Source organism: Aphelocoma coerulescens, chromosome 1A (genome assembly GCF_041296385.1).
Source record: "Aphelocoma coerulescens isolate FSJ_1873_10779 chromosome 1A, UR_Acoe_1.0, whole genome shotgun sequence".
Classification (NCBI taxonomy): Eukaryota; Metazoa; Chordata; class Aves; order Passeriformes; family Corvidae; genus Aphelocoma; species Aphelocoma coerulescens.
The window spans coordinates 49,874,513-49,891,814 of record NC_091014.1 but is presented as its reverse complement, the minus strand read 5'-3'; the positions used below and the strand labels follow the sequence as shown (position 1 = coordinate 49,891,814).

At 36.2% G+C, this 17,302-nt stretch overlaps 1 protein-coding gene across 18 annotated transcripts in view; it reads left to right on the top strand.

The window, feature by feature from the left end:
• The window catches only part of ANKS1B (ankyrin repeat and sterile alpha motif domain containing 1B), a 414,782-nt gene that overhangs the window by 56,832 nt on the left and 340,648 nt on the right, over window positions 1-17,302 (top strand). For 10 of the 18 annotated variants that reach the window (XM_069000638.1, XM_069000646.1, XM_069000631.1 and 7 more), the window contains exons 5-6: window positions 7,359-7,434; window positions 9,593-9,694. In XM_069000638.1, coding sequence (XP_068856739.1) covers window positions 7,359-7,434; window positions 9,593-9,694 — 178 coding nt within the window. Of the gene's footprint in view, window positions 1-7,358; window positions 7,435-9,592; window positions 9,695-14,577; window positions 14,784-15,895; window positions 15,957-16,008; window positions 16,203-17,302 lie in introns of those variants that run through there. The other 8 variants (XM_069000724.1, XM_069000708.1, XM_069000694.1 and 5 more) reach the window with 4 other exon arrangements.

Genomic DNA, 17,302 nt, shown 5'->3' with positions numbered 1-17,302 from the left:
CTTGCATTTACTTTGTTAGAAATGCTGCAAGGTGATACACAATACAGCTTTATTTATTACAACTCAAAAAGGGATGTGTTAAAAGGGATAACTCAAGAAAGATACATATCTTAAAAGCTGGGTGCATGTTTTAATGCTGTCTTGAGACATGTAGATACACAAATCATATCAACTGTTCATGTAGGTGTATATAAATATATTTTCTACAGCAGTGGCTGTAAAGATACTAAACTGATTTTCTAAAGCTATGGCCTTTCGCGGTCACAGCAATCTGAAACAGTTTGACTGAGAGATCATTTTCCTATAATTATTCCATTCTAAACTCAAGTTACTAAATAATAACAATTTTGATGTTTTACAACACTTGTTGTGTAAATCTAAGAGAAAATTCTATAGCAATACATGCTCACAGCTACAGACTCCAACCTGTCAGCTGTTTGTTGCGTCTAGTTTTATGCACAGTAACTGATAATGACGTAAAAGGGGTAACTTTAAATAAAATAGACATAGATGGGAAGAGACACAAGGTACAGCAGCAGTACATTTTATATTCAGTTCTTTGTACTGGAAGGTGTCCAAGCCTTTTAACTACAGAGGACTGGATTCTGTTATGTGTTTTTAAATGTTACCTCAATCTTATGATTTCTCTTGATTTGATTGATGCCACTGTATTTGTTGTAGTGTGGATTTTATCTTCAGATTTAAAATAACTTTCTTGCTGTCTCTCTTGCTATATAAAATATCCTTGAATTAAGGTTTTTTCAGGTTTATATCTATTTTCAGATAAAAAAACCAACCAAACATAATTATATCTACTTTAGAGTCACATTCAGCCATTCTCTACCACTTAGCAGTTGGTTAGAGCCTGGTGATAAAAACACCAAAATTGTGGGTTTGATCCCTGTATGGGCCATTAACTTGCGATTTGGACATCATGATCCCTCTGGGTCACTTCCAACTCAGAAGATTCTGTGAATCTGTGAACAAATCTTGCAAACTTTGCCTAACTTTGATTAATTTTTATATCCATTTTAAGCTTTAGGTGCATTAAATCAAACTCCTTTATACACAAAATTCCCTTTTACATAGAAAGATTGGACCTGGATTCCATGCAGTTTTATTTCTGGATTCTGGAGCCATCAAGATTATGTTTTTCAACTTTTGAGAAAAAGAATGTGAAGGGGGGAAGAAAGGATAGGTTAAAAAAAAGAAAAAGCAAGAAAGCAAACCAGAAAATAGTAGTGTATTTTAAGATTAAAAGAGGATATTCTCAAGTGCCTTCTAAAGGAAAATGTAGTAAAATTGTTTTACTACTTTTGTTATCTCTTGCATGTTTTGAGTTAATGTTGGTACTTGCTTCAAACTATTTTAAAGTGAAACACTTTTCTGTGATTTGTCTGCTTGTGAGTTTGCCTCCCATCAGGCTTTCAATTTAATTTGATTTTGGTTTTCTTTACTAGAAAGAAAGACACTTGCAAAGGTTAATATAAGCAGCTCATTTTTTATCTGTCCTTTACTATTGCTACATTTTCAGTAATTTAGAAAAGTTTAATGCTACAGCAACACAGAACTTTCAAATGCATATTTCTGAATGTATAATTTCTCTTCTATCTCTAGAAAATGAATGAGAAAAAAATCTGAAAGAAACTGATGCCTGAATTGATATTTAAGAAATAGAACAATTGAAGAAAAATAGTCTCTGTCATGGCAACTTACAAACTGATGGTTACATGAGGGCAAAATATTACACAATGCTTTTATGAAATGTGTTCTTCCTCTTATGTAATTTAGATAATTTTAGCACTACTGTGAATTCTCCTAAGCCATTTTTATCTCGAGTTATACTAAAAAGTTTTTCACTGGTCTTTAAAAAATACACTGCCTGCATTTTTTTTTTTTTTTGCAAACTTCTTTTAAGAAATGAGATTTTCTTTTAATAATAGTGATCTCTTTGGCATCTACACTAAAATTATAGGGCTTATAATTTTTTAAATTTATTTTTATTCTGATTGCTTTTAAGTAATTTATGTACTTAGATTTTTTTTGTATTTATTCAGAGGCAGGGGTTTTTGGGTTTGGTTTTTTTTTTTTTTTTTTCCACTAGTTTATCTTCTTCCTTCTGTTTTTGTCCTACTTGCCATAAGGAAATATCATTTATTTATTTTCTTACCGATGTACATATTCTCTATCAATATGTTCCTTTTCATTCAGCATTTTAGCATATTGGTAATTTGGCTCTGTACCTACTGTTAACTTATTACTTCAATAGCCTCTGAAAAATTCTGTTGATGATTACTGGCAGCTTGTTAAACTAAGGAGAACATAAAATATCAGCCTGTTACTTAAAACTAAACTCAATTATTTTGTTGTTAATTAAATTGGTCTGCATCACTGATTGGGAAAGAACAATATACAAAGCAAAATCTTACATGGTAAATACAGTTGTACACGTGTTAAATAAATTCAGTTTATTGCCAGTAAAAACCTCTCAGAATGTTTAGAGATGATTATAGAAGTAGCGTGTCACATACCACTCTGTAATTGTAAAGATGTATTTGTTTAAATGGGAAGTTTACTTTAGCCATCTTATCTTTCTCTTCTGTAGTCCTTGAGCACTTTTAATCACAGCAAATATTTGGGCTAATAAAAGACAGCATATAATTTTTGGTTTAATTAATCACACATTTTATTAATTTCCCAGGTCTATCCAATATCCTTCAATCTGAAATTATTTAGGAGTGGGCAATACAAATCTGTTTAATCTCTTTATGCTTTGAAGTTTTCATTTAAATTGAAACATATGAAAAATACACAGGTTTTGGTTGAGAGATAGATTTTGGGCCCTCAGTAAATTAAGATTCTGCACAGTTCAGTATGTTTCATGCAAACAGTAGTTTAATAATTGTAAGTACCTACAAATCTTGGGCCCTTCTGCTTATCCAGCTTTCATCTATCCCTATTTGCTTTCCCTGTCTGTTCCAATAATGACAGCAATTTCCACTGCTTATCACTGTAGTTCTCCTGCAAAAAGCTGTGCCCCTTCCTTTTTGCTCTCACTGTATAGGGAGGATATTCCATGAATCAATTTGCAAAGCTACCATTCTGTCCTTCAGATTCTGTCTGAAATCCATGTCAGAACTGCAGTAAACTGCCTATGAATAAGCAGTAGACAAGTGACCTAATTACAAGCTCTTGCATATTTACATAATTAAAAGAAAATCTGTAATTTTTAAAACCCTTGATGCTTCTCTGTGAGCCTGCAAATTGTATGCCAAGTTGACTTGAGTATTTTGGTGTGCCTATTGACAATGTCCTCCTGTCCTAGCTTGGTTTATGTGTCCAGCTGTGACATTTTACCTGTATTTAGCAGTAAGCAGGGGCAGGGACCGTTTTATTATACGCTTAGCACAATTTGTGCTCTAGTTCTCTGTATTTCATATACAGAAGTCTTATTCCAGAGAATCAATATATTATTCATTGGTGCAAACTCAAGCAGACTTTAGCTCACTTTGTTCATGAAAAATTGCCAGCAGTTTTTGTATTAATATGACTGGGAAAGACTTTCCAAATACAATAGTAGTGTTCACTTTGCCAGGAAAATATGATCCAAGGCAATGAAAGTTTCAGGAAGTAAAGCAGTGATCATTGTCTATAAATCTGAAACTCACTTGCTGTAGTATAAACAAGAAGAATCTATTAGTGCATAAGTACACCGTTATAAGGGAAAAAAATCTACTTAAAAGATCTAGCTCATCTTAAATAATATATAGAAATTATTTGCAACTAAAGTTTTTAATCCTCCTTTTTATTAGAGTTTTTAATTCTTTTTTTAATTGCAATTTGTGCAAATGCTCTATTGAACGAGAAAAAAAACCTACCTTCAAGTAGTAAGACGTGCATTTACAAAGAGAGATGCATCTACTCAGCCAGTCTGAATTTCTCTTGGCCCTGTTCATCCCGAGGTTCAGCATTTCATCTAGGTTAAAGCAGAATTTGGTAACTGAACTGTCTGGTAACAAGGACATTTCTGCCTTCTGGATAGTTTTTGGGTCGAGGGATCTGATTCACTTGTTAGTTATTCACTATTACGATGAAATCCTGCCTAGGGCTTTTAAGATTTGTGTCAGCATTCATCTCCATGACGTCTTATGCAGGATTATGGATCTGCATCTTACAACTGTGCTTTCAACCTCCATATTCTCAGGTTGATTTTAGCTCAGTTTCATGGTAATATTTCCCCTCTTGTTCAGAAAATCACCTTTATAGTGTACCGATCCTTGCACTGTTGATATGGTGTGCCTTTTAAATTCCTCTTTTGAACAAACTGTTCATAGTATATGTCTCATTTCCAGGATATGACATTCATTAGTATTGTCTGATAGCTCAGAGTTATAAAGCATAGACTGCCCTAGAATGCGGGGCAGTGTGGAATGTCTGTAAAGCATTTTAAGATCGTGTTCTGATATGACAGGAAATATCATGGTAGAATAGACTAAGAAGCAAGAAAGTATATAAGGAAAAAAAATGACATTTAACTTTGGACTCCTCTCCCGACTCTACGAATTGCATACATAAAAGTGGCTTAAGTTCCTCTACACCCTTTCTGCATAGCAGAACTGTCTTCTGGCTCTCAAGTTGCCCCCAGATAGATTTGTTTGCCTTACACATCTGCAGGAAGTTTCTCTTCTCATGTTAGTTTTCATTCATTTTCTTACAAGATGTGTGCTTTCATCAAGGAAAATATGAGTTACCTTTCTTCCAGTGGGGAGTTTTGATCAACAGAAAGGACTGCTGCAAGTGTCAGTTATTGTATTCCACCCTATAACTGAGTAATCTGAGGATAGATCCTATTCCTTGTCCTCAAAGCTGTTTGATTCAGTATGCCTGAACATTGATCTTTCTCAGTCTCAGATTGTAGTACAGCAATGGATTTTAGAAAGTTGTTGTCAGTAAAGTTATCCATTTTTTCCATTAAACAAGGTTCCTTACTAGTACAGAATTACCTCTGCAATTTTAGTCAAGGTGCAACTGGTTTCCATCTCTGCAGTTCAATCTCTTAGAAATAAAATTTAGTTCTCTGGCTTCCTCTAACAATTGAACCTCTGTGGATTTCATTGTTGGTGTATACATCACTAATTCCTATCCCTGACAGAATCAGAGCATGGTTGATTTTGGACAGGAACTCTGGAGGTCATGTAGTCCAACTCCCCCTTTTCAAGCAGAATCCCATGGAATAAGTTGCCCAGGACTGTGTCCAAACAATTTCTGAATATCTTCAAGGACTGAGACCCTACAACTTCCCGGGACAACCTGTACCAGGGCTCAGTTGCTCTGCAAAGCAGAAAAAAAAAGTTTTCTTATGTTCAAACAGAACCTACTGTGTTTCAGTTTTTCCCCATTATCTCTTTTGTCACTGGCTTAGACTTCTTTATACTCTCCCTTCAGATATTTGTACACATTGATGAGATCCTCTGTAAGCCTTCATTTGTCTAGGCTAAACTGTCCCAGCTCTCTCTGCCTTTCCTCATGGAAGAGATGCTTGTGTCTCTTAACAATTTTAGTGTCTCTCTCTAGTAGCTCTGTCTCCATCTTGTGCAGGGGAGCCCAGAACTGAACAGAGCATTTCAGGTGTGGACCGACCAGTAGTGAACAGAAGGGGAGGTCACCTCCCTTGACCTGGTAACACTCCTCGACGACAGAGAACTCTATCTTAATAGTACCAGGTCCACCCAATCGTCTGGAGGTTTATTCATGTCAGTAAGTGATCAATCCAAAGGAAATGCCATATGACACAAAGAGGATAATAGGCTTTTTTCAAGATTGCTGATGTCAAGCCTCTTTCAGTAATCAGAACTATAATGATTGGTGACATTTCTGAGAAATGTCTGAGCTGCACATTAATCTCTGTGTGTATCTTTGTGGTTGCACTGTCATTGCAGAGTTATCCCACGTTGAAGTCAATTGAACTAACTGGAAATATCCTGAAGATATTGTTTGAGTAAAGGATTCTGAAACCATCTCTAAGTAAATCTGAATATTTAGTCTTCTTCTTCCAAATAAACCTGTGAATGTTCAACTGGATTGCTTCTGAAAATAGAAATATTAGAAATTGCTTTGAGATATGTGTTTCATATGTATACTCTCTTACTGACTTCCTCTGCTCTCTGTTATACTGTTAGTATAAGTGGTGGGCAGGATGTAGATGTCACTGGGCATGCTCTACTTTATACCTCCATGTACTAAGCGTTGGTAGGACAAATGTACACTTAGAGTGTGCTCACATCCTATCTCGGGATCTCTGATTACTTCTAAATATCCTGTCATTGGATTGCTGTAACTCTGATGCATTCTGACACAACTAATTAATAATGAATTACTCTTTTATTTCAGAATTGGGTTTTGTGTGTGTGTATCTTTAAGGTCTTTCTACCATAGCACATATGACTTGGATAAAGTATAGAAAAAACAAATTCAAGCAGTAAAGCCATTAACACTTGCCAGAAATAAATTTCAAAATCTAATTTACTATCAAAAAGACAGGAGGTAAGTCAGATATTCAGTGAGATCTAGTAATGCTCTAGCTAATGCTAATGCTATTGGATGGAAAGTTATTCTGTTCACATTTTTCATTAATAGCAGTATAAAATACTAAGAAAAGTAGCTTGTTAAGAGAGGTAGTATGTTTCTCAGTACTGTAAATTTTATTTGAGCAGAAGTCTGCTCACAAAGAATTTTGTGTCAAAAAAATCTGCAAAATCAAGTTCACAGACATACAAGGTAGAATTTAAATGACATAAGCATAGGCATCTAAAGCTGTTGGGGGTGCCTTAGGATATCTGAGGCATCTGTATGGGGCAGATGTGAGGTAGATCAAATGTGAACATCAACTGGACCAGCAGCTGGACCATCAGCTGGAGACCAGGATATCCTAGGGCATCTCTCACCACATAACTGAATTGACCTTCTAGGGTGTGATCCCATTTCACATTAAAACATCAAAATGTAGCTGTCCGCATTTAAACTGTCTGACTCTGCTTGAAGAGCTGTGTTCCACTGATGATGTTGACTAGATTTTCTCTGCCTAGAATAGGAGTCTAGAAATTTTACACAAGTGCAGGCTTGTTAACAGCGAGCTGTTTTACATTCCTAATATATTTTCTTATATGGTTATTAATTTTATAGTAGAACTGACAACGTTTTTGCTTTTGTCTTGAATAATAAAAAATGGTAGTATTTATTCTTGCACATTCTGTTTTTTATGTGTAGGTAGAGGGGAAAAAAGAAATATTTATTTTCCAAGTGTATTCTTTACAGAAAGATTAATTGGTATTTTAAATGTCACAATATTTCTCTTCTAGACAGAAAAAGGGAGTGCCCTACATGAAGCAGCCCTATTTGGAAAGGTGGAGGTAGTACGCATTTTGCTTGAAACAGGTAAATCTGATTTACAGGAAACACTGAACAAATATCCTTAATTTTCCTAATCTGGTGTATGCCTCCTTAAATTTTGGTTATACAAATAACTTTTATCTTTATCAGCCTTTGCAAATCTAATTACATGTACTTCTCATTAAAACAGTGTTCTTTTAGAATAAGAAATTGCTATACACAGAGAACAAAGGTGATGTTCGGACTCAGAAATTCCATGTATGACTCAGTGTATGCCACCATATTCTGAGAATAAATGGATTATGAGAACAAAATGGCTACATAAAATTTTGTTATTCACTCTGAAAGGCAGCCAAGAATATTCTTTGATGTAGAGACCAGAAGATTCATGTTCACATTTATTTCCTTCAGTTAGCTATTCCTAGAAAATACACCATTCTGCTTGCTTCTTCATTTCGTGGATAAACTGAGTGCCTGTGAAGAAGGGGGAAGGCACTGTGTCTCTGAGAATTGCATTTGTCCTGAAAGAAAAGAATAACAGGGATATAAAGTCCACACAAACTCCTCTACTACACAATAAGTTTCAGAGTTGTTATAGGTAAATTACTCATCTAGACAACTGTCTTCTCAGATAAGTGGGAAGACCAATGAGAATGAAAATACTTAGAAATAATTTCTTGCATATCCGTGAACTTCCATTACACCGAGGGATCTCACTGGTCTTTATTATCAGTTTTCATGGTGTTACTTCTATATTGCAAAAAAAGGTATATGCTAATCACAGCTCTTCATCTGAATCTCAACTAGTGTATCCCTGATCTCAGCTTTGTTTTCAGAAAAAAAAGGTCCTTCCAAGTTGCTTTTCTGTTTGGATGAAAAAGAAGGAGGCTGAAAGGGATCTTCACCTGCCCGTAAAAAGGCAGGGCCTTTTTATTTCATATAAAAGGAAGGACGAGAACATCACACAAACATAGGAAGCCCTTTAGACCACAGAAAAAGCCCACCTATTTTAGATTAATACTTGTTACAGATTCTACCAGTATGCAATTGTCAAGACAGTGGAGTAGAATCTTCCCTGTGAACTCCTTCAACCCCAAATGCTCTGCACTTCTGCACCACTCCTCACATTCTGCCTTTTGTACCTAACAATCCCCTTTTCTCTAGTTCTGCTTCAAAAAGACTCAGATGTTATAAGTAGCTACTACAAAGGAAAGATGTGAGTTAGTATGTCTGCCCTCTGAAAGTCAACTGCTGCTGCTAAATAGCCCAGCAATGTTTTGGGGTTTTTTTCAGTGAGAAAATTTTGTGTTTCTCACAAAACAAATTAGGAAACTATCCATTGGGTTAGGAAATAACTGTAATTGCAGCCTTTTCTGGAGAATGCTTTCAGAGTGTCCTTATAAATCCTGCTTCCTCTGATTTTCTCTGTTCAGTGTCCTGAGAAGAATTTCACTTTGTTTTAGGATATGTCATACCTTTACTTTTTATGAAAGTACATCTAAACTGAAAAACAACGTGAGCATTCTACCATAACGCAAACATTTCCAAGACAAAGGTAGAGAGTCATGCAGTACCACATGCAATAGGTTCTGATTATGGGCAAGTCTCAAACTTAATTCACAGTTTAAGCCAAAACATTACTTTGTTAGCAGTATGGACAGTCTGTGAGGAAATGCTGTGGCTGTTCATAGTGCCTGTATACTACACATGGGTATTTCAGTCTATTCAGGGCATGAATTTTGAAAATGTTGCCATGAAGTAGAATTTTGTTAACATAAAGATAAAAACCTTTTCAGTCTTGCTCCCAAAACTCATACTGGTACTATGGACTAGAAAGTCCCCAGTTAATTAAAGCGGAGATTCTAATTTGGAGGGAAATGTAGTAATAATATTCTGAGAATTTCTTGATTTTATAAAATATCCTTTTCAGGATGGCTGTTCCTTAGGAACAATCTGTTAAAATAATCCCAAATTTGGTTACTTTATATCCCCATGATATATAGAAACATAAAAACCATCCATGTCAGCATGTGATTTTTAGGCTACTCAAGCTTTAAACAGAAATGTATCATGTACTTCAGCTGTAATGCAGTTGTAAAACCACTTCTTTTCAATTTGTTGGGTAGTTGAGTCTGATATACCACATTTATAATCCAAAGCACTTAGGGTTAAATATTCCACCACAGATCCCTTTCTTTTTCAGGGATTGATACCAACATAAAGGACAGTTTGGGTAGAACAGTTTTGGATATACTTAAAGAGCATCCATCTCAGCAGTCTCTCCAAATTGCAGCTCTACTTCAAGGTAAGCCATATTCTATTATACATTTGTTAGAGACAATAGAGAAATATTAATGTACATGGTAATTTCTACTCTTTAAATGTTTTATTTTACAAAGGAGCAGTCTTTTGTTTCAAAAAGACAGAAGTCTTGTTTGCTAGTTGAAAGAAAATAAGTTGTCCAATATTTGAATTTCAGAGTAAAACCTTTCCTTTTTGTGGGCCATTGACATTAGCATGGTGTGTCACTTATAGTTAGTCTTTGTACATTCTTCATTACACCATAACATATTGTAATATTTCAATAGCAGTTCCATTAAATTGTAATGATAACCTAAAATTGAAATGCTTCATTTGTTCATAAATAACAACTAAATGACTGAAAGATGACGACAGTTTTTCAAATAATTTCATTATATTTTTTTCATTTTCCATAAATTTAAAAAAAAAACCCAACAAAAAACCAGACAGTATTTCTTGTTATTACAGGAGAAATAATAAAATTTTTCATTCATACATTTGTTCTCATTCCCTATCTTACTTTCATGGTGTAAGGTTGATGGAAGTCCATTGTTTACTTCAGTCTTTTACTCTAGAAGTGGTAAAACATGAACTAGCACATAATTCAGTGTTAAACTTAATTTCCTCTCTCCTTTGGAATTTGTTCCCTGCATTTTCAGATTAGCTTTTCATTAAGTGCATTTGATAGAGGAGGTCCCTGCAGGTATCAGTGCTGCATCTTCATCAGTATTGATTATTCCCACCTTTAAATCAGCCATTTTAATCAGTTCAGTGTTGGTTCTACATATGAACTAGCTCATGCTTCAGACTCATACATAATTGTATTTTATAAGGACATTTCCTAGAGAAAATGAGGTCACATGGCCAAACTGTGCTGTTTCTTTTCTGAATAACTTCCAAACTTGTTGATGAGCTTCCGTAAAGTTTTCCAGTAAGATGATGGACTAAAGACACAAAGCTCCTATAATTAAACTTTCGCAGGCTCTAGGAGAGGTATTCCTGTAAGGAGCAGATTCATGTTATGCATGAATCTAGTAATTGTTATTTATGTTTAATATATGTTAAATTCATGTAATGTACCAGTTAACAGCTTGCCTTGAGGTCTCCCTCTCTCCCTTCTTCCTATTTTCCTTTGCCTTTTCTCTCACTTCCCTGCTTCCTCCTCCCCTACTTCCACCTACACAGTTCCCTTACATATTCCCTATTTACATGAGGCTTCAAAGTGACTTGATTCAGTTAATGAATGGGTAGAATACAGAATATATATTTATTATACATATACAATAATAAGAAATAATATTAAAAATTTGTAAATATACTTGTTGTTTTAATTAGCTTGTCTCCAGTGTAATTCAGGTCCCAGAGTTACCTCTGTCCCAGGTAACTGACAGAAATGTGCATCGAAAACTAGTGAGGAAGATATGTGTGGGGGACAAGGGGCTTTCCCCTGTCAGCAGAAGGGAGTTCCTAATTTGACTCAGACTCAATCTTCAATCTTTATGTCCTCACAGAGCTGCAGCATGAATATAGTACCATGTAGAGGAAAAGAGGGTTAATGTCACACTGGAACTTCTTCAGTGACAGGAAAAGGGTCAGTCAGAGCTCCCACTTAGAGAGCCTAATCAATCGTCCTTCAGGTATTAATCTAAGATTCATCATAAAGTCCCATCATCAACTAAACTAATTTTAATTTTAGTATCTCTCTTTTGTTCCATTTTCTCCTTAGTGTGATAACCTTGCAGTCTCAACCCCACTGATGAACATTTTTTTCAAATTACTCTTGCCCTATGAATAAATAAAGCACCCAAACCCCTCTCATGGGTTTCTCATGTTGGTAGATCGGTACCTGCCCTCAGTCTTTACCACACACACAAAGAAATATATTAATTTCAAGGCTTTTTGTTGCTTTGACATGCAATCTTTTTCAAATGTGTGCCTTGGAGTATAAAAATGACTGCTTAGTAGTTTCAGCTCTTATTAGTGTGATGAAACTGCCTTGTAATGAGCAGCTGTTTATTTTTGCTCTCTGCCTATAATAAGAAGTGATGTGCAAGGATGAGAAATGGTTACAAAGATGCCATTCTGACTCTTAAGACAACCTGAGGAGCTCCTTCAGAACTCACTTGTGGAACTTACTTAGATCCTTTTTCATAAGCAAGAGGTTCACTGAACCTTTAACCATCAAAGTTTGAACTATAAGCTGAAGCTGAAAAAATCAGGAGTGGCAGGATTCAGTACTAGCACTACTGATGGTATGGTTGACCTACCCTCCTCTAAAAAGACCGTTGAGTATACTCTTCACTAAAGTGTGGGCATTTATCCTATTGTAGCTGAAAAATCAGTGAAGCACTGGGATTTTTGGAATCCTGAATGTACTATAATTGAGTTTGACTTCAGTGCATAACAAATTCCATGCAAAGAAAGGGCAGTTACTAAAAGAGGTTTAGTGACTTCCAAATACATTCCCATTAAGGCAGCTGTCTTCAGATGATTGTCTAGAGCAGCTCACATGTCTCCTTCATGTAGACTTATAGGAAATAGAAATTAAATTAATGGTGTCAGACAATTACTGGCTAGATTTTGTAATTTTCTTGCTAATTTTGTGTTTATGCAGACATAGTAGCACTAAATTTGTTCTTTCACCTTGTTGCCAGGATAGACTAAGATTTTATCACCAAGCATTCTCATTAATTTTTACTGGTTCACCCTTGCACTGTTATGAGTGTCACTTTACAGTTTACAGTATTAACATAGCATAATATTTGTCCCTGCCACAAAACATTAGCTTTTAAAATATAAAACAGAGGCTGAAAGATGCATATGAACAGGCTGGCAAAATGGACAAGGAAATAATGTGACTGGTACTACTGGTGGGCCTGATAGGTTCTACACCCCTATATGCAGAGGAATAACAGAGTTCTGAGAAATGTTTAGAAAGAAAATGAGTTGCCTTTGGGGATATTTATGAGAAACTTCTTTGAAAGAGATAAAAGTAATTTATGTGTTTAGAAGCAGTTCATGGAGGCAGTAACACTAAATCCGTTCAGCTGATACTAAACCCAACAGGGCTGATATCCACCTGTGGATAAATGCCCTCCCAGAATTTAAGATTTGTGGATAGAAATTGTTCTCCCTCTTTTAAAAAATATTTAGAAAATTACTTTTTACAGATTGTAGGTTTAAAGAAACAAGGCCTTTTGCCCGTGAGGTTTTAGATGTGATCCTAGTATTTTTGTGGTCCTTATTTTGCACCTTTTCTCACTATCCTGAGAAAAGACAAGTGGAAGTTTCGGCAAAAATATTTTTTTTGTGTTTGAAAAGTCTGCCATCTTTTTTGAGAGGTTGGCACATTATCTGATAGAAGGAAAATAAATTAAAAGATCACTTTAAAGAGCAACATGGAAAAGGCGGAGTAAGCTGATAGTTATAATTGGAATTCATAGAAACGACGGTTCAGGTTTGAATTCTATGTCTTTTGCATATGTCACATCATTTTCTGTGTCTTCATCAGGTGTGAGTAGCATTGAACTCACTTAAAAATACTTATTAGGGTTTGGATTCTTAATGGGGTAAGGAAGAAATAGCTGTATAGGCACTATGTACTCAAAGAGGGGAGAATTAGGATATTGTACCAAGCAAGGCCGGGCTATGGGATGCATTTCATGGGTGCAGTGAAACAACAGTAGTCAGTGCTGAAGCAGTTAACAGTATTGGCACTTAGGGCTTTTATAATTAGGCATTGGAGATAAAAGGGATGTTGCCAAGGCTAGTAGGCCTAAAATTAAACCAACCAGCTGTGTTTTAGTTTTAGCACATGTGAACGTGACGCAGGTGCGAGCTGTACCGTCTTTCAACTCTTTCTCCACAGCCCACTATGCTCTCTATTAGAATCTTGCTCTTTTACTATTTCTGGAATCAGAATTCTTGTTATTATGAAACAAAGGAGATACTAGATAAACAGATGAAAAATGGCACAAGCCCCAGGAAGGCACAGTAAACACTGCTGCATAGACAGTATGGAGTGAGATGCAGTGGAAAACTCTTTCCTCTCTTCTGCTGAAGCTGCTTAGGAGCCTAACATTGTTTGTACCTGTTACCAAATTATTCATAAATGGAAAATGCAGAGCAGCTGCAGAACCAGAACTCTTTTCTATTCCTCTCTGCTTAATTAGCTTTGGTGTCACTAGCTCTGGCTTTTTTTTTTTTTTTTTCTGTATTCTCACTCTCTCTTCTGCTCTTTCTGTGGACAAGTAGATCTTCCATTCCCTTGAGTGCAGGGGGCCAGCCTCACTGGAAGAATGGGATAGGTTTTCAGTCAAGAATTTAATTACAGCTGTGTGGGACGAAAATAATTGAGATCTCAATCCCCCTTCATTGTTTATGGTTTTGCTGTTGTTTAAGGTTTTGTTTTGTTTTGTTTTTCTGGGGACTTCTCAGTTTCTTCTGTAGGCTCTTGTGCAAAAGCTGTAGAGTATTAACTGTGTTCATGAATTAATTTAACTGCTGTTGTTAAGACTGAAAGTTTAGCTGCACCCTTACCTATCTCACAATCATAGGAGTACTTCAGTGCTTGTTTCTGTTATCTTCCCTGAACACATGCACAAAAACATCTACTGATTTCAGCTTTCTCTGGGATTTAGTTAAACTTCAATCATTTAGAAATTGTCCTCTGAAATTTAGGAGACTGAAGTGAACCAGCCTCCATCTCAGCTCATCTGTTATCTTGGCACATCTGACAATAGTAGTTACCAGTCAGTTTTCTGCTAATGCTGGTCCTGTAAAGAGAAGAGGAATTGGGTCATGAAGCCTCAGGTGGGCTCCTTCCCATGGGAGCAAGTGAGCTGTTTTGGGAAGAACTTTTTCAGAGCTTCCAGGCTGGGGCAGGAGTCAGTGGAGTTGTAAGATCCTCAGACAGGTTCTGGAAGAGTCTTAGGGAGGGCAGAGGGTTTTCTGAAGATTGCTGCCCTTCAGGAAGATGTGGAGTGAAGGAGGTGTAAGCACCCCCCTCCAGGGACATTGGCTGTGGAGAGGAGTGGTTTCTATGTGTTTTATTTCTCTGATCTAGGTACTTGGAGAGTCTTCTGTTTGAAAAAGTGAGTGTTCTGATTTTTATTCTGATCAAATTTGGCCTTTTTGGTTTTTCTAGAGTGTTAAAGAGCCTTTTGGTCTCCTTGGGGAAAAATTGTTCTAGGACGCACTCTATATGAATCTACCCCATGGAATGGCTGAAGTAGGGTCTAAAAACAAAAGAAAAGAGCTTATACTTCATTTAAAGGAAAAAAATGTTTTGAAAAAGTTGTTTGGGTTTTTTATTTTCCATTAAAATAAAAAGTTTTCTGAGGTGAATATAACCATTACTCAAAAAGCCAAGGTTTGTAAATAAAGGAAAAGTCTTAACCCTATCACCTCATTGAGAAATTAGGATCGAAGAGGAGCTGAAGTTAAAGAAAGTTGTGCTTTTACACTCCTTGGAAGTTCAGGAGCAGCTCTATCTGAGCTGGGCCATGCTCTCTTCATGGTGGAGAGGCAGCTGTGTTTCTCTGCTTATGTGTTTAGTCTTTACTGTCTGTTTGGCTTTGGCCTAGTTGGTGTTACAGAAACTGAGAATGCTCGAGTTCCAGCTGTTTGAACTTTCCAGAGCTTGTTCCCTCCTTGGTATATGTTCCCCACTGTTGTTATATCCACTGCTGTGTGGCCATTTTTATGGTATTACTTTTTGTGCACAACCCTCTTTCGGTTGAGTGGGGCTTTGATAAAATCTGGTAACTACAGGAAAGAATCCTACTAAACAAAGTTTTTTTAGCTCTTAGTATTAATCCTCACTGAGCTGTAGGGTCTATTTTGGGTAAAGTAAAGTAGTACTTACTTTTACAGAGATAAAATAGTCCATTCTTCCCATTATGAATGTAACAGGTTGTGTCCTAAACAGCCTTTACTCTCCCCTATTGTAGGGATGATGGGTTTTCTTCTTACGTTGTGTGAAACCACAGATGGGGAAACTCTTCTGGTATTGGAGTGGTATAATTCACTAAGCTTAGCTTTTTCTGAATTACATTTTTGCTTTGAGAAAAATAATACAGCCTGAAGAGTCTCTCAAACACCCAGCAGTCAGTAAGTTTGGGCAGGGTTTGAAGATGAATTCCTAGCCAGCTGCAGGTGAATAGAATTCAGCTGCTGCTGAAAGCATCCAGTGCTTTTGTGTGTTTTTTCTTTGGCTCTTGATAGAGATCACCTGTTTCGTGTTTCTTTCTTTGACAATATTATGGGTAAGTATACATTTACCTAGACTATAAGCCTGTTGCAGCTGAGGCCCTGTCTTTGTCTTGTATGCATCTGGTAGAATTTTCAATAGTATGAAACCAAGTTAGGAGTAAAAGTCCCACAGAAGCCCGAAGTTTCAAGGGTTGTACTCACAGCATTGGCATGCTGCTGGCCTGTTGTAAACCTCTTGTACCATACCTTGGGTGAGCCACTTGTAAAGGTTTTCTGGAAGGAACTCTGCATTTTTTAAAGTAAGTATTTAAGACTTATGTTGAACTTGGGATTTCTTCCTCAGAACTAGCCTCCAGCAGGTAAGTGCATTGGTCTGGAAGTGGGGCCTGACAGAGAATAAAAATAGAGAAATATTTTAAAACCCATGTTGTATGGTTATGTGACAGCAAGGTTAGAGTTCTTCACGATATTCCCTTTATTTCCTTTTCTAATCATAGCTGTATTGATCTAGTAATTGTAACATTCACCTGATAGAATTACATTTCCTTTTGAACAGTTGCATAATTACCAAGCAAACATTTTTTGGACGTTAATTCCTTTTTCTTTTAATTTTCTTTGGGTCTGGCTTCCTTTTTCTCTCTCCTCTGTCTTGCACGTTAGCTTGATAAATACCATAGCTGACAGAGCTGGAAAACATTCCAGTGCATTTTGTCATGGTACTAGTTTTCTCATAGTCTCTCACAGCTCATCTTTGCTTTCAGACCGACACACATACACACAAACACAAAATAAAGTACCCATTTTCATATAAAGAAATTTATGATGGATTATGCCAGGGACCATTGCCAGCCATCAAATTTAATATATGGCACTTTCAAATCACACAATTAAAAACAAAATACCCCAACAATCTGCAAAGCATTTTGAAACTGCATGCTGTTCTATGCCATTTCCAATTTCAATTTCTCAGATGTCTATTTTATCACAGATTGTATTTGGGTTTTGGGATTTGTTATTTAATGATGAGTAACAGCAAACTAAACAAGTGCATTGTAGACTGTAGAAATTAAATGAGGGAGATTTCACTTCCCAGAAACTCCTTAGTGCTTCAGTGTGACATTTATGGAAGAAGTTATTGTACTTTGCTGCTCTGTGTGTTGCAACATGTGCTACTGTGGTTACCATCGGTATCAGAATGAAATTATTTAAGCAACTTCAGAAACTCAAGAAAATGCAGATGCAGAATAACTGCCAGAATTGAGAACCAGTCACTATGCTGGAAAAAAAAGGTGCCACTATTGCATAAATCAATTTCTTATTTTTTATTGCTCTGCAATTCATTAAGGTTTTGGTCTTCCACTGAGGTAGCTTGTATAGAAAAGCACATGAAAGTAATGTA